The sequence below is a fragment of the Ambystoma mexicanum genome, chromosome 8, assembly GCF_040938575.1.
Source record: "Ambystoma mexicanum isolate Mex_15411 chromosome 8, UKY_AmexF1_1, whole genome shotgun sequence".
Taxonomy (NCBI): domain Eukaryota; kingdom Metazoa; phylum Chordata; class Amphibia; order Caudata; family Ambystomatidae; genus Ambystoma; species Ambystoma mexicanum.
The window spans coordinates 1137664997-1137682863 of NC_090929.1; the positions used below are offsets into that span (position 1 = coordinate 1137664997).

The following is a 17867-nucleotide window of genomic DNA, read 5'->3' on the forward strand; positions in this document are numbered from 1 at the left end:
ATAAAATCCTGTATATAGAGCAACATAAGGTGAGCCAGGGTAAACAAATAGAATTTAAAAAATACTCTAGCTCGTTTCCCGTGGCAGACGATGGGATGAGGTTTCCACTGTATTCAAATCAGATTAAGCTTTGGCAGAAAATTGAGCTAATGGAGGCCCCAACATAGAATAAGATACCCAAGTGGCAGTCATATAGGGGCCAACTCAAAAGAAAGTTACCAGAAGTAAATGACGTATTGTTATAGTCCGTTACTCTCAGTAGGGACAGGACCTTATTGATTCCAACAGCTAACTTGGTTTACAAAACTGTTCTTGAACGTCACATATTTAAAAATGCATCATCTTCAAGTACTACTGCTGAATTTAACCAGGGTAAAACCATGTTTTTTTTCAGTGCATGCAAACAATCGTATGTCCACATATTTCAAATACTTTTGTTCACTGTAAGAGCCATAGCAGACTGGCAAGACTTTGCCTTGGAATAGAATCACTTAAGTCGACCACGGCAATGAAGACCCCAAATCCCTGTAAAAACTCAGCCATTTCAAAAGCTATCTGGAAACTGTTCCTGAGGTGCCAACAGAAGATAGGTAAAACAGAAGTGGCAAAACAGGAGTGGCGGAGGTGGGCGTAGTAACAATAGGTTGCAAAATGTTAATAAGCCTAGGCCCAACCCATTGCAAATATATGTTCTATTGACAGCCCTATTAACACATTTGCCAGATCTACCCCTACAGAGGATGAGTAAAAATCAATACACATCTAATGAGATTAGGCAGTCCCACCCGATCAAAAGTGTTTTAATGAGCCTTCGCATTTAGTGAACTCCAGATACACAAACACATGTTCCATTCATTTAATACAAACAATATTAACATATGCTCAACATCACTTTAATCACGAACAAAAACAGACAATTCTTCCAAACATGTTAAATTTTGTCGCTCTCATATTAAGTGCAAAAAAAGGGGGTATAGTTTTGTGCAGAATATTACCACCACCTATCCTTCACAAACTTGGACGTAATATCTGGCAAAGACTTAACAATTATACTATATGTCTGGTCAATCATTGACTCTTCCACCTATAGACTCCTCCACATGAATAGCCCTCAGTTGTTTATTACAAACACACAGAAGCAACTGTCACATACCCCAATGGCTTTAAATGCCATCCATCAAAATGTTCATGTCGACACTCTGCCTTCTGTGGGTTTGTACAAGAGCAAACTACACGTCCATTGATGTCTCAACAGCCTTCGCCAGGGCTCCATGGGCCCGGTCTTTTACAAAGCTCCCACCACCCGTTGTGCTGCAACACCCGAGTCTCTTCACTTTGTCAGGTGTCTCTATAAACATAGTAAATCCCCTCATTAGTGGTGGATCCTATACATCCACTACCTGCGTTTTGAATGCTGTGGCACATCCGTAGGTAGGGCCAGGTCCTTATCAGTATTCGTCAACCCGGTGTCCAACCAGCCATTTACTCCGGCTGCTTTGAACGGATTTCGACAGACTCCCAGAAATAAAGCATGATTGGAAGCAAGAAGTCTTTCCAAGATATTACATCAGAGTTTGTGAAGGATAGGTTATGTATTGTAATGTGTTGCACAAAATTATACTATTCCCTTTGTTGCTTTTTATATGAAAGCAGCAAGCTTTTTTAACATGCTAACGTGAATTGTTTTGTTTGCTTGTGATTAAAGCAGCGTGGAGAAGATTAAAGCAGCGTGGAGAAGATTAATTGGATGATTTATAATCGTTATTCAACGGAACAGGCGTTTGTTTCTAAGCAGGAGTGCACTGAATCCCAATGATCTTTAAGGTGGGTGTCTACTCGCCGTAGATTTGTATTTTTGCAGATTACAGGCTCGAGTAGGTCCCCAAGGAAAGGAGTAGATCCATATAACGTTTTTGTTGGGGTAAACAATCAAGCCAGGAACTGACAGAACTAAAGTGATAGCACTAGTATTGTTAACAAGGTACCCTTCGCCATTTGCCAATATTGGCTCATGGTTTTACACACTTTCTACGGAATCATCCCACAATTATGCTTAATCAGATGTCTGAAAACCATTTGCTCCTTGAAGTTTTAAGTAGCTGCTAGAAACTACTGCAATGAGATCTTCAGCAGAGACCATTTTGTGCCGCTGTAATACCCAGAAATGCTAAATTAGTACCCATGATACACAGCCGGGTGGACAAGTTATCCTGCTCTGAGATTAGGTTGGCTGCAAAAGGCAGGAATACTGAATATAAAACCATTTTAACTTTGGGAAGACCGATAGGAAAGACATGTGTGCTTAAGTGGCAAAGGGGCAGGGGTCCAATTAACACATATTTGTACATACAAAAATTGAGCAAATGCACATTGATCCAGTTCTGCTGCTTAGACAATACAGAATGGAGGAAACAGGTTTTGACCCAATCTATAATATTCAAAACTTATGTGCTAGGACAAAAGCAAAGCAAACATTTTGTGTACCCTGTATTCTGCGTAACAAAAATAAGTGTGCTCACGCTTCTCATGTGAAACAGTAGTATATTAATTAAAAAACGGACAGTATACAAATTAGACAAGTTGTTTTGGGGGCAAAAACCGTTTTCTTATCTTCCTAAAGTCAGAGCTAAATTAACTTGCAACTTTTTTTTCACACGGGCAATTTACCTAACCTGGCCCTAGGGAAGTATTGTAGGTAAATCACAACCACCATTCCCTTGCGTCAGATTCAATGCCAAAGGATACACATGCAACAAACTTGTGGACAGGAGCCAAACATACATCTGATAGCCACCACATACAGGTTCCAGTGCCATAGGCCAATTAGCAAAAGTAGGAGTTACATACACTACCAATGGGAAGTACAGGTTTAGTGTACGAATAGTGACCAACAGTTGTTGATTGGGAGGGAGGGGTGGGAGGAGTACAATTACACTTCGTTCAGCTAATTAGAAATGGCATGCAGTTCTGCACCACGATCATGCATTTGAGCACATTTATGTTTGAGAACCCATTGTCTGCAAATACAAATTCCTAAATTTCCAACACGAAACATAAACCAAAATAGTCTGGACTTAAAACTGAACTCAGAAACGTCAGTCTACTGCAGTCATGCAACATTGTCATGCTGGTTGTAACGGACTGATGGCTCAACCACGAACCCATCAAGGAAAATAACCAGAGGCAAATCTTGTACATCAAGGGCAGATTAATTTACACAAGGCACCAATATGTTATTTCAGCTGGAGGCTAGGTTTGGCTGAAGAGAACTTACTTCTATTTTATAAGGGGGCATCCAGAAAAGGACATAACAGTAGCGCGAATGCTTTATTACACTGCAATTTTAACTCGAGCTAAGAAAATAGAAGCGAACAACATGTTCGGTCTGAAGTCGAATCGCTCGAAGCAACAAAAAAAATAAACAGCCGATGGCGAGGTCGACTTGTGTCTAAGTGCGTTGGTCACGTCATGAGGTTATACGATATTAACCGATTACTGTCTTAGAAGGGCTGACAGTTCTGGTTTTAAAAAGGCGGCACTGGAGGATGAGTTGGGCTGGTCGGTCCTGTGGTCTCAGAGTTGGCAGTGGTGGCCAGGTGGGACCCCTCTCGAGGTTCTGTGAGCTTAGTGAGGTCTACGTGTACAGTTACTTCAGTGTACAGGGTATTCCCGTGTACAGTTACTTCAGTGTACAGGGTATTCCCGTGTACAGTTACTTCAGTGTACAGGGTATTCCAGTAGCAAGGGGCTTTGCTGCCACAGTCCTCTGGGGAGGGTTCCCATGGCTATAATTAAAGAGTACTCTCAGAGAGTCACCTTGGGTCCTGGGTATGGCTCTCCCCCGCACCAGAAGTCAGCCGGCTGCGGGATCTCCAGGAGCCATACCTCTCGGTTCTCCTCCTCTTTGCCGGCCTGATCCTGCGACTCCGCCGCCGGCTGCAGCAGCTGGTAGTAGTGGCAGTCTCGTCCGTCGTCCGAGTCGTAGGGCGGCGCCAGGATGTCTAGGAAAGCGGCGGGCCCGTCCAACGCGGAGATCTGATGAAGGTTGTCTCTGTGCGGGCTCAGTAAACATGGCGGGCTAGCCGGGCCAAAGTGACTTGCTGTACGTCTCAGGGCGCGGCGCAGCGAGCCCCGCTGGAAGGGCAGCACAGGCGGGCTGAAGGGCGGGGGCGACGCGCAGCCACCGGCGGACTCTTGCAGCCTGTCGAAGCCGCGAATGCTGAGCGTCCCGTAGAGCACCTTGAGCATACCGTGCATACCCGGGTGGTCGTGCAGCGGGATACACGCCTGGCCGCTCTGTAGCAAGAAGACGCCCATGCTGAAACTCTCCGTCTCGCAGATATGCATGTAAGTGACCGGCGGGCTCTGCGGTACCGCCGACTGCGCGCTGCGGGGAGCAATTTGCAGGTCCTCTGTTCGCAATTGATTTACAAGATTCTTCAGCTGGTTCAAGTTGTCGGTGAAGCTCTTGGCGCCGACAGCGGGAGCCGACGCAGAGGAGTTATGGAAGGTGAGCCGCGCCTGGCGTGCTATCTTCTGGATAAGGGAGGCCATGTTATCCCGCGGCATTCTCCTACGCCGCCTCTGTGTAGGGCCTCTGGCGTGAGCGGTACGCGGCTCGGCACTCATCAAGTAGCGGACACGGCCAGAGCCGTAGCCCGCAACCGATCCATTCACGCTAATTGCCCACCAACGTAGTAGACGCCACTTCGCCCGCATGCGCGTTGCAAACGGCTTCCTTGGCGCCCTGGGATGTGTAGTTTCTTTAAGGTCTTCACTCAGAAGAAAACGTGCCACTGCTTTCTCAAGCGACTTTTACAGACGTATATTTCTTCAGATATTTTACAAAATGCTCATTATTGTTTGAAAATATGTCATTTTGTTGGCAGTAGAGATGTGAGCTATATAACAATTCACGTTAGATAAAGACTAGGACTACAGGTCCTATAATTCCGCGAAGCAGTGGCGCTGGCTTGAAAGAGGTGGGGAGGGGGACGTGGACGTGAAGGGGAGCCAAAACGAAATCAGTATTTAAATCCTGTCGGGTGGTTTTCGTTAATGTTCCTCTGACCGCTGGGCCGCCATGTCCGGTTAGTGAATTACGTCACTTCCATCGAGCTACCCTTTCCCTTCTCTTGCAGGTTGTCCACTGACAGGCGTTGAACGGCGCTAATCAGGATTAGAGCAGTACACATTATACACCGTCCTGTGATGTACCAACTACCTGTATTTATTTAAATATCAATCTTGCATCTTTCCCAGCATTATTTAACACTGTCATCATATGATGTAAGTGGTCTGGTAAAGCGCAATTCTGCCACTATTGGTGGTCTCGCTGCGTGTGTCTCTGTTAAAAAAACTGGGGAGTATGCGCATACATGCCAACATTCAGATGCACTTGGGAGGGAGATTTCCACAGGGAAATCGGGAGACGTATATTTCCCCATAGCAATGCATTGAGGCTACAGTTATTTTAGGTGGGAGACTGAAAAATAGCAATTTCTTTTCACCGAAAAATCAAGAGACTCCCGCCTAAATCGGGAGAGTTGGCATGTATGTATGCGGGAATGGTGTCAAAACACAATGATGTTACCGTTTAGTCAGGAAGGTGAGTAAAGGTTTGTGAGGACAAAAGTTTTCTTTACACCAACACCATCTGGATGGACACATGCCACCATTTATGCTAGAGAATTCTCCCGTTAGATTGTATGGGTATTTTAGCTAGGCGAAAGTAAGAAACAGCAAAACATTTTATTAAAAAAATCGGGAGTGTCCCACCTAAATCGGATGTGTTGGCATTTGCTCAACCCTTGCAAAACAGAATACCTTCTCATCGGGCCCGTAGACACAAAGCTCTCAACTCGCATGCTTTTGGGCGGGTATTTGTGACGAATGGGATTGTGCTCTGCAGCAGTACAAGATTGAGTAGAGGTAAAATGGCCCACTCAGCCCTCACACCTCTACAAACCAAAACACAACACAATTATAAAGGTGAAACAGGGGCAGTTAAGAGATGTAACTTCTTTGCCATTTGTGGTAATGTGGGCTGAGTGAAGGCTTTGCTCTTTAGAGGGGTGTGTGAAGGTGAACTAGTGGTGACCCAAAAACACAGTATAACAGTCCAAAATAAAGGGAATGTTCAATCAAGGTGCTATTCAAAATATAAACACTTTCATTAAACACACCATCTGCACATAGAACAAAAGGCGATTACTACACAAAAGCCCAACCCAGAGGAAGAAGAGAGAAGATGCAACAGACTGGAGAAAGTAGCATTCTGAGCGTAGTTCTAGGAATATTGGGTAAGGCACTGCCATAATAAGAACATCTTGTTAAAAACAGCAGCGCTCATGCCCTAACCAGTCTCTAAAGCCCAAGTGGACTTTGGGGGCAGTTCAAAGTCAACAGTACCTGGATTCAGTTCTTAATGGGCTGACAGCGTCAGACCCGTGGTGGAGCACTGTCGTTTGTTTTCATCATTCTGAGATGACCTGCCAGCTGAATGTTGTTAGCCAAGTCAAAAAGGAACCTTCTGAGGTACTGGGGAATCATCAAACGCCGCCTGGTCACCGCCTCAGAAGTCTTGGGCTCATTGTACACAGGATCGTTCTTCCAGTACACCGTGAATGTCAAAGGGCCTTCTCCTTGGGCCTGCTTCTCGCCGGCTCACGTAGATTTTCAAAAGTTGGACAGTTGCGCTAACTTGCCAAAAGTCAGCCTGGCTCGGGCCCCCAGCTAAGGACAAGTCACTTAGCTCAGTGAGACCTGTGAGGTCTGAAACTGCTATGTCCTCCACCTCAGGTTCTGGTGTTACACCTGCAGGCAACCCTGAGGTCACTGAATCGGCTGCCATCGCCGAAGGCACACGGGCCACTAGACCCTCTGCTGCAGGAGCAGGTGTCTCTGTGGACTCTGGATCTGGACTGGGTACTACCAGCAGCGCCGGTCTTTCACCATCGTCAGCTGGAAGAGGCCCATGGCTGCCAGAGCCCTTGATCGTGTGACCATGGCAATCATTTCTGTGTCAGGTCTATCATTTCCCAACAGGCAATCTACCCGAATGGAATCTTTCACAGTGACGCAGAGCTGGAAGGTTCCCCCCCTCCAACTGAACTCCACGATAGCCAATGGGCATCGGGTGAGAACACTGAATCCCCTGACTAGTCTAGGTGGACCAGGCATGATCCACCCACTGTCGTCGGACAGCAGGGATATGCACATCAGTATCACTAAGTGCTGGGCCTCTGCTCCCGTTACTGAACACGTGGTCCAAAAATATCTCTGTGTGAGTGGGAACAAGGGCCTTGGTGGGAGACCCAGTACCTTTCCCGCTTAAGGATACTAGGGTGCATTCGACCAACCCCAGGCCAAGTGGGAATTTATCATATAATATACCCAGGTTGACTTTTTTGTCTTCTTTCTCCATGAGCGTAGCACTAACTTTGGCCTGCTTGGGTTTACTGTGAGGAACCAGAGGGTGTCCTCCCTAATTCTCGCCCTTGTTCCTCCTCTCAGGTGGCCAGGGAAATACCATTGCTTTTGGATACTGACCCTGGGGGTGGAAATCTGAGGGAGGATCAAATGGGTGGAGGGAACCTGGGGAGTGGGGAGAGGACATCTTTGGGTGAGACAGTGTATCCTTCTTTCCCTTGTCAAAGTGAACCTTTTATTTCCTTGCCTTTGTAGGCTAATATGAGGCTGTGTCCCTTCTTTCTGCTCAAAATGTAACACAACCATTTCACTTTCTTTATTTATTGGACATTTGTATGGCACCTAAATACAAGTGTTTCCTGTACACAAGTGTTTCCACAAGTGTTTACTTTAAGACTGGGACGAGGAAGAAAAAACTGGGAGTTATGCACACTTCCATTGATTCACACCACTTTGGTACTGAGATGAGGAAGAGGGTTTTGGAGGATTTCCATTGTAATAACCAGGCATGTCCAACCAATTGGTTTAACCAGGGTCAAGTAATTGAAGTGAAGGACTGCAATCATTTAACAAGCCCCCGGTATCTAAAAAGGGTGACCTTCCAGTATACTGGGAGAGACGGCCTGGAGAGAAGGATGCGGCTCAAAGAAGCACAGTGGGCTGGAGAGGAACCGATTTGAGGGAAGCCATGCTGAGCAGGAGGGCGAGAGAGACACTGGGGCTAAGGCTGGCCGTGAGAGGGTCAAAAGTCCTGCTGTCCTCCCTACCCGGTGTCCACAGCAAGAGCCGTCGGGCACCAATGCCCCCTGATCATTGTATGTCTCTAGAGCTAGAGGTGCTCTCAGTAGCTCCCGCTGAGGAAGAGCAGAGCTACAGGCTGCAGAATTCCATGACGGTGAGTGCTGCTTGCTGTGGCTCACACAAGGAAAAGGCAGAGCAAATAAGCCAGGAAGCAGAACAAGAAGCCCGGAAGAGCTGCAGCATACCGGTTAGTGTAAAGAAGGGAACACTCATACTGGGGCGCTCTGGGGGCTGGAAACAAGCATGTCAATGAATATAGCCCAGGTTGCAGGCCTGAGAGGGTGATGAATAAACAAATGAATGCTCCTCCCATTGTGAGTAGCAAGATTGAGGCAGAGATGCACTCAGCGCCCATTGATCAATCACTGGAGCTCCCAGTAGTATCCCTAGCATCAGTCCCTAGCCCTAGTGGCTTCAAGATAACTGGAAATAAATAAACGAGGAACACACCCACAGTAGAATCAAGCAACACAGCCCCTGAATCAACTGTGTCGGATGGACTCATTAAAAATGACCGTACTTCATTAAAAAAAATCTTTTTATAAAATTGTTTAGCGGTTAAACAAAGTCCAACTTTAACAAAAAAGAAAGAAGCACAACATAAGACAAAGAAAAACATTTTTTACACAACAGTTCAAAATTCACATTAAAAGCTAAGCTGAACATAATCAAAAATAATAATCAACACATATTAAAAAAAGAGCAATTGGTACTGAAGCTTCAGTTCATCAGTGCTCAATGTGCGGTACCTTTAACAAGTTAAAAAAGAAAAAAATAGAAAAAAGGAATAACATATGTGATGGGTAATCAAGCATCAATCAAAAATAGAAAAGCCCTCCTCTGTCCTTAATGCTTTTAAAAATTTAACAGGTGCAATTACAGTTAACGTGGAGTGACCGGATAGGCAATTGGCCCGATTGGCTTCTGTGATCCCAAGCTCCCAGTTTGGCAAGAATTATTTTTAGATATTTTGATCGCAGCTCAAACTGCTGGGCGCACAGTAAATATATGTTTGGAGGTTTCACAAACAGTCACATTCTCACAGAAACAACAGCCCATTAGAGTACCCCCTAACTGGCCACTTTGAGCCATAATTTGCTTAGTGAGGATCAAATTCCATCGAAATCATAGGAACACACTTTGCACCCACTTGGCAGGATATGAAGTCAAAAAAGGAGATAGGCATCCAAGTTTCTTATGATCAAATCACAGGTGGGGAATTGAGGGAAATTTGTGAATTTTTTCCATGGTTGAGATCCAGTCCAACTGGAATAAGCATTTTTTAACTCTACCGGGGGTTATCACACAATTCAATTAGGGTACAGTTCACATCTCTTAGGATGGTAGAGCTGTGCTCATATGTGCCATTCACCCATGTGCTCTTCCTCCCACTCAAGTATGACCTTCAGATCCAAGAACATACTCGCTCCTTGGGCAATTCTGCTGTTGACATTCATGACTAAATTATAGACAAAAATGTGGACATAATGGCCATTACAGAAACATGGCTCAAGGACTCAAGTGGCCCTGTCATTAACCTAGCCACACCGAAAGGTATCACATTTCTCAGCCAGAACTGAGATTGAGGGAGCAGTGGGGGGGGTGGGGGTTGCGCTCATGCTGCCTGATTCATGGAATTATTTGCGTGAAAAACGCATATTTGCGCGCCTTTCTGCCCGAAATTCCCTGTTTGAATTATGGGGATTTTCGGACAGAAAGGCACGCAAATCTGCGTTTTTCACGCAAATAATTCCATGAATCAGGCAGATCGTCGAAGAGGATCTGTGTTTTTCCACATCCTCCGTAAGTTTTGACGACTGTGATATTACATTTAAAAACTATTTCCTCGTCTATACATTGCACCAATATTTTATTGGTATATCGCCCACCTAACGAGTCACCACATTTTCAGGATGAACTCATTAATATTTTTGTAGGGTTCAATAAACCCAACTCTTCTACTTTTTTGATTGGATATTTGAATATGTGGGGAAGGAAAGAGGTCAATAAAGAGGCCCTTTTGCTTTAAAAAACATTGAGATTACAGTACATAGGGGTGAGCCCACAAATACCAAAGGCAACACTTTGGATTGGTTTACGTCAAGAAATCTACAGTTTGGCTCTATTGTAACGGAATCCTGTCTCTGGTCAGACCCTTCTACAATCAATTTTCAGATTACTTTGCCTGGAAAACATGTCCTGCAATATAAATCACTCAAAAGTATTACTAGTCGTAATCTCAAAAAAGTAAGACGAGAAGGCCTACGTAAATGCTTACAAGATATTATAGCCAGTTCCACTGATCGCGACCCACCTCTTATCTTGGCAGTAAGGTACGATCACCATCTGGCGGATATGCTTGACAGCATGGCACAATGAGGACAAAGTTGGTCAGAGACCACCAGATAAATCACCATAGCTGGTTCTCTGAAGAACTTGCTAAGCCCAAGCAGGAGAAGAGGAAGGCAGAACAATGTTGGAATGAAGACAAGTCTGAAGTTAACCAATCTGCTTGTAAATGTATTGAGAAACAATATAAAAAAGACATATACGAAGCAAAGAAGAAATACTTTAATGGCGAAATTAAAAAGTCTGGAAATAAACACAAAAAACTGTTCGAGATTCTTCGAAGCCTGGAAAAGTCTTATTGAAAATCAGACGTCTCACCTCCCATGACAGAAGACTGTATAAATATGCAACAAGCATTTGTCAACAAAATCTTTAAGGCACACGCTAACATCGCTGCAAAGTCTACCTCGGAGATGCCATCTGTGCAAGACAAAAAAATTGTTTTGGACAATAACTTATCAAGGGATCGAAATTGAGATTGGTTGACCAAGAGAAAAAAGCAGCTCCTGGGTAGCAGGCAGAACCAGTTAGGCAGGTGCTACATCTGGGCCAACAGCAGCTAGTACATACTGTGCAGCAAATCTAACTTTGCGCCAGATGCAAACTCTTAACATTTTGTCAATGTATACTATCTAATATGCTCTAAATGTCCCGTAGGTGTATTCTTTATTCTTCTTTATATACATTTCCAAACATACACAGTTAATATTGCATGGCTATGTTTGTATGGCACCACTTGCCAAAGGAGTCAAAAGTAGTTCCTGGTAGCTGTTGGTTTCATGGTAACCAGGCTTCCCTTGGCTATAACCAGGAGCTGAATAGCTCCCAGCCCCTGGCATTTTCAATACTTACTATCCTTTAATTTCTCCCCTATTTCCATCCTTGGTATGGAAAACATACTGAGGAAAATGCGCCCCACGCCCTGTCCAGGCAGGCGATATTCTATGTCAAGACGGAGGCGAGCATTAAGCTTTTCTCTTCTCTTTAATTCACTCTCCAGCAGTTTCAACAAATACATCCTATTTCGTGAAAATATTAAAACTTTATTTATTTTTTTTTTCAATAAAAACTTCAAGTCCCATCATTCCCTGTAGTTCCAGTCTCTAGTCTCTGTGCCTTAGCCCTTCCTGTTCCTGTGACCTTCCTCTTCTTTTCCTGCTCTCCAGATAAGTAACACGTTATTGTAGAGCTCCGCAAATGTGTTTATTTAATATACATGTAGATCGGGTGTTATCATTTTTATAAGGCAGACATTATCATAAGAGTTTTTGCGAAACGTGAGTGCAGCGCGCAGCATAGCAATTTACGTTTGGCTGAGGAGATTCCCGACACAGCAGGGGCCTGCCGATCTCCTTCAGGTAAGCCCGCAGCGCTCCACAGCGCGATCGGGAGCTAGCGGCCCCACCCTTGGGGAGGCGGAGCAAGCGGCGCGAGCGGGAGATCTTGTCTTCCCGTTCGCGCTAGGGAGTGAGATAGCCCCCACCATCGTGGGGGCGGAGCATGAGGACCCGGAAGCTCGCGCTCTAGGAGAGGGGACCTCCCTCCTCTTGGAAGAGTGAAGCGCACGGGAGCCAATCAGAGCGAGAGCGCTCTGCTCCTGAGAGCCCCCACCTTTGGGGAGGAGGAGAAATATACACGAAGCGGTGAAATCCGGAATTTGAAAGGGTTTTTCACCGCGTTTTGTGTTCGGAGCACTAATAAGCTCAGGAAAAGACTAATTACACGGCAAGATAGCCGAAAAGCAGCCCATATCTGAAGTACCCTGCACTGCAGGAAAAAAGGGCAAACAGGTGCAGCCTCATAGAGTGGAGCAGTGGACGTGCACTTACACCTGGAAAGGTATTGAGAAGGCACCTGAACAGCACAATAATGTCTAACTTTGAGTGGAGTGATGAGGAGCAAGAGGCTACCTACCCAGAGGATTTGGCCTACAGCTTTAAAGAAGTGCTGGGAGACTCGCTCACAGAGGCAGTAACGCAGGGTGTGAGACCCCTGCAAGACAGGCTACATACCATAGAATTATACCTGAGTACTCAAGGTAAATGCACCGGAGACAGCACGTCCACCAGGGTCGCTGCAAAGGACCCCAAGGGGTGTATCAAGGCCCGGAAGAGCAAGGACTCTTCTGACCCCTCGGGCCAAACTGAGGGGGCGAATACTGAGGCCCCGGAGGCTGGAGACGCTTTTAGTAAGCTAATAGAAGCGTTCATAAAGAAAACACAGGTGCCGAGCCTCGAAACCCCCTACCCAGGGGATGATAATATGGGCAATATAGAGGGAGTTTTTCCCGAAGAGGAAATCCCAGAATCCCCTACCTCCTCGCAAGAAGAGGCGGACAACGAAGGGGACGAGAGCAGCCAACCTCCGCCGAGGAAGAGGCTCAGAAAGCTCAACAATTTAGAGGAGGAAGAGACCTCCGATATGTTTAACCCCGAGGATATCAGAAACCCAAGATCATCAGAATGGGTACCGTCGTCAAGAGTGGCGAAATACATGATGCAGAGATTGCGAAAGGCCTTAGAAAAAGAAGTGAGGCAGAGGATGAGGGCAGAGTGCCCGAAACCAGAATTACCGGGGAAGGTAGCAGAGGCGCCGGAGCTTGATCCGAAAATACTGTTATTTGTATCAAAGGCGAATAAAGATCCAAGAAAGGGCATTGACCGCTCTTGGAAAAGCTGTCAGGAGAAGCTTCTTGACATAGCGGGACCATTAGCGAAGATCATGGATCTAGCAGAACGTGCGAAGGACACGGGGGAAGAAGTGGACCCAGGAGTTCTGGCACAGTGGGCCCAGAGAGCAGTATCTCTGCTAGACAATGCGAACTGCACAATTTCTTCTGAACGCAGGAAAGGGCTCCTACTAAAAATTGATCAGAAGTTAGGAGACCTGTCATCCTATGAAGCGGGCGAAGCCGCACAAGGCCTTCTATTCGGAGAAACCTTCGGAAAAGAGATGGGGAGGTTTGTTGGAACATACACATCCCTAGAAAAGGCCCAAGCATCCATGAAAAAGATTTTCCCGACACAAATTTTTGGAGGGACCGGTCGGTCTAGAGGCCGAGCGGCCGGTCGGTACCAAACATTCAGGAGGCCTCAAGGAAACAGGAGTAATTACTGGGAAAACAGACAGCCAGACGCCTTCTTCCCTCCAAGGGGTCGCTTCCCGAGAGGAAGACGTAGCAGAGGACAAGAGAGAGGACACAATTCTCCCGCAGGTGAGAGTCGCAAATTATCCACCAGTTGGGGGGAGAACAGCAATATTCTGGGAGAACTGGCAAGCGCTTTCTGGCGATGCATGGGTGTTACAGACAACAAAAGGCATGCTTATAGATTTTATAGAGACTCCCTACCAGGGTCAGACACCACGCCCTCTAGCGAAAACACGAAAAGAGATAGATCTTCTGCACACAGAACTGCTGCAGTTAGCGGAGAAGCAAGCGATAGAGCCTTGCGTGATACCTCCCAAATTTGTGAGCAACATGTTCTTAGTCCATCGAAAGGACAAAGTGAGACCCGTAATAAACCTAAAAGACATGAACAGATGGGTAACTTACAACCACTTCAAAATGGAGGGTACTCATCACCTCAGAGACACACTCCGACAAGACGACTGGTTAGTGAGGATAGACCTCAAAGACGCTTATTTGACAATACCAGTTCGAAAAGAGTTCCGCCCATTCCTAGCATTTTACTGGGGCGAGCAATTATGGCAGTTTGCTACCATGCCGTTTGGCCTGGCATCAGCACCTTGGGCTTTCACAAAAGTTATGAAACCAGTAGCGGCAGCGATCAGAGAGAAGGGGATTCGTATGATTATATATCTGGACGATATCCTACTGATGGCCAGCTGCAGGGAGACGCTCCACTATCAGACCGTCTGGGTAGTGAATCTCCTGATGTCGCTGGGATTTTTAGTGAACCGAGAAAAATCGGAAATGAGACCAGCCCAGAGAATAGAATTTCTAGGTTTCGTGATAGACACCAGATCAGCGACACTAGAGCTTCCGAACAGAAAAATTCGAGACATAAAAAGAGAGATAAAGACATGTCTCAGCAGACCAGTTATATCACTACGCGCAATAGCTCGAGTGGTGGGCCTACTAGCAGCCTCCATACAAGCAATATTCCCAGGGCCCCTGCACTATCAAGCCCTTCAGAGACTAAAGATAAGACACCTTCAGCAGGGTCTGCGATATCATCAGCTGGTCCTCATCGACCAAGAGGCCAGGACAGAGCTGGAGTGGTGGCTAGCAAATATGGAAGCATGGAACGGGAGAGCCATTTTCGGCGATCGCCCAGACCTGATCATAGAGTCGGACGCCAGCAGAGCAGGCTGGGGAGCCCGTTGCGGAGACCTTCAGACAGGAGGGAAGTGGAGCTCGGAAGAACTCAAACTTCACATCAACTGTCTAGAATTACTAGCAGGGTCATTTGCGATCAAGGCGTTTACGAAAGGGAAAGTGAACTCCTGTATTCTGTTGAAAATGGACAACATTTCAGCAGTGAAATATATCAATCATCTAGGTGGAACGAGGTCCGAACTTCTGGCAGAGATAGCCAAGGATTTCTGGCACTCCTGCCTGGCATCAGGGATTTCAGTAGTAGCGGAATACCTGCCAGGAGCACAGAACGTGATAGCGGACTGGAACTCCAGGTACCTATCGGACTCCAGCGACTGGAAGCTGGACCGAGTAGCTTTCCGACACCTGGAAGAACGTTGGGGGCCGGTCCATACAGATCTGTTTGCGTCCAGACTGAACGCACAGACGACGAGGTTCTTCAGTTGGAGATTAGACCCAGCAGCAGCTGGAGTAGATGCCTTCCTGCAGGACTGGAGGGAACAGACGCTATATGCCTTCCCGCCGTTCTTAATGTTGAGCAGAGTTCTAGCGAAAGCTCGCAGAGAGGCAGCGAATCTGATACTAATAGCGCCAATATGGAAATCACAAGTTTGGTTCCCAACTCTCATAGAAATGCTAGTAGATTATCCGAGAATGCTGCCACAAGGAGTGGACCTGCTCACGGACCCAGTTGGGTCATTTCACCCTCTGAGAGTGAAGGGGACGTTGCCATTGATGGCATGCAGGATAGCAGGAGACCCTGGAACCTCCCAGGCATTTCGGCGCAGGCTGCAAATCTTATCGCCGAGTCTTGGGCACCATCAACCAGAAGGAGCTACGACGCAGCTTGGAATAAGTGGTCGTCATGGTGCGGAAGGAGAGATCTTCATCCCGTTTCTGCACCTTTAGTCGAAATACTGAACTTCCTAGCAGAACTTCTGCAGGACGGCAAGGCATATAGAACCATAGGAGTCTACAGATCTGCAATTTCAGCAGGTCACATGCCACTGGATGATATTCCGGTAGGGGAGAACATAGCAGTGATTAGACTCCTGAAAGGCATAAGATTTAGGAAGCCACCGCAACCTAAGTACAAAGTACTATGGGACGTATCGGTGGTGCTGAAACTACTATCAGACTGGCCTAGCAACAGATACCTATAATTAGAACAACTATCAGGGAAACTAGCCATATTACTGTGTATGGTATCGTGCAGGAGAGTAGCAGACGTGAAGGCACTGGAAATGGATAGGAAAACATATGGACCGGAAGGAGTAACTTTCTTCCTGGCGAAGAGAACTAAAACAGACTCATCGACAATCACATACCCATACATGCAGGACTACCCCAAATGGTGCGTGGCTTCATGTATTAAGGAATATGAGAGTAGGACAGCGGAAAGGAGACCAGTAGGTACAACCCAACTACTTATAGCGCGCAGAAAACCACACAAAGGCGTAGCATCAGCCACAATAGCGAGATGGGTCAGAGGTGTCATGAGCCTAGCAGGCATTGATGTATCTGCATTTGGAGCACACTCTGTCAGAGGAGCAATGGCGTCGAAAGCATTAGGGCAAGGCACATCATTACAAGATATCATGAAGGCAGCGGATTGGACTAGTGATAGAACATTTAGGACGTTTTATTTTAGACCAATCAGCACGATGGCAACTGCAGTAGCAAGAAGCTTTGAACAAGCTTAATGCTCGCCTCCGTCTTGACATAGAATGAAGATTCCCCCTGCTAATAGCGCAGGGAGCTCTTGATTCTATTAAAGACAAGGAGGCGAGCATTAAATTCCCGACCCAGATACACAGAAAACGGGAAGAGTATTGTAATGTAAGAAATATGAATTGTGAATAATCATGATGACCGATTTCCTCCTCGAAATAGGGTGTGTATTCCCAGCCCTAACATATCTCTATTGTTTACTTTCCAACGCTAGGAGATGACCAAAAGAACGGATGATTCCATTCGAAGAGGTTGGATGGTTCCGATCAGATTGCAAGTTCCGAGACAAGAGATCGAACGCTGCTGAAAGCAGGAAAAAAGGAAGTTGTTGGGCCCGTTGGCAAGTTAATGTTACAGAGGTTTACAGTTAAGCAGTCAAAGAAGAGGAAGGACACAGGAACAGGAAGGGCTAAGGCACAGAGACTAGAGACTAGAACTACAGGGAATGATGGGACTTGAAGTTTTTATTGAAAAAAAAAAGTTTTAATATTTTCACGAAATAGGATGTATTTGTTGAAACTGCTGGAGAGTGAATTAAAGAGAAGAGAAAAGCTTAATGCTCGCCTCCTTGTCTTTAATAGAATCAAGAGCTCCCTGCGCTATTAGCAGGGGGAATCTTCACTATCGCTTCTAAAATGGTTTAAAATAATAGTATCTTTGGATCATTTTTAACTCGTTTTACTAATGCCTCTTTTATCATAGATCAGTCCCAGAGTGTATTAAGACAGTAGCTGTCACTATGTTGCTGAAAAAAGCAGCACTTGATCCTAAAGATGTTAATAACTTTAGGCCTATAACGAATGTCCCATTTCTTTGAAGATCATAGATAAAGCGGCTACTATGCAGCTACAGGATTATTTGGATCTCACTGACATTCTTCATTTGAGGCAGTCGGGGTTCAGAGCAAACCATGGTACGGAGAGCGCGCTACTTGATCTTCAGACACAAATGTTGGACATTAGCGACAGGAGTAGAACAGGCCTGTTGATGCTGCTGGACCTCTCGGCAGCCTTCAATCTCGTGGTCCATAAAAAAACTCCTGGATTATCTGTCATTAGTAGGACAATGTTCAACCCCAGCTATTGAATGGATCAAGACTTTTCTATCCAACAGGAAGTCCAGAGTATGTTGGGGACAGGCCTCATTTGCCTATGGAATTTCTACTTGCAGTGTCCCCCGGGGGGCCTGCTTGCCCCCAGCCCTCCTTAATATCTAT

At 46.0% G+C, this 17867-nt stretch overlaps 1 protein-coding gene and 1 long non-coding RNA gene across 2 annotated transcripts; one reads left to right on the forward strand and one right to left on the reverse strand.

Annotated features, from left to right (window-relative positions):
* Window positions 1–877: 877 nt before the first annotated feature.
* On the reverse strand, window positions 878–4798 carry ADO (2-aminoethanethiol dioxygenase). The gene has a single exon (XM_069611195.1). It carries the CDS (start codon window positions 4717–4719, stop codon window positions 3805–3807), a length of 915 nt encoding a protein of 304 aa, XP_069467296.1. The 5' UTR covers window positions 4720–4798; the 3' UTR covers window positions 878–3804.
* Window positions 4799–4973: 175 nt separating this feature from the next.
* Window positions 4974–17208, forward strand: LOC138472828 (uncharacterized). Its single transcript, XR_011268685.1, has 2 exons — window positions 4974–5090; window positions 16866–17208. It is a non-coding gene; the product is annotated as an uncharacterized lncRNA (long non-coding RNA).
* The last annotated feature ends 659 nt before the right edge of the window (window positions 17209–17867 follow it).

Coding starts and splice junctions, on each gene's coding strand:
- ADO (XM_069611195.1), bottom strand. CDS start 4,719: ATGCGGGCGAAGTGGCGTCTACTACGTTGGTGGGCAATTAGCGTGAAT.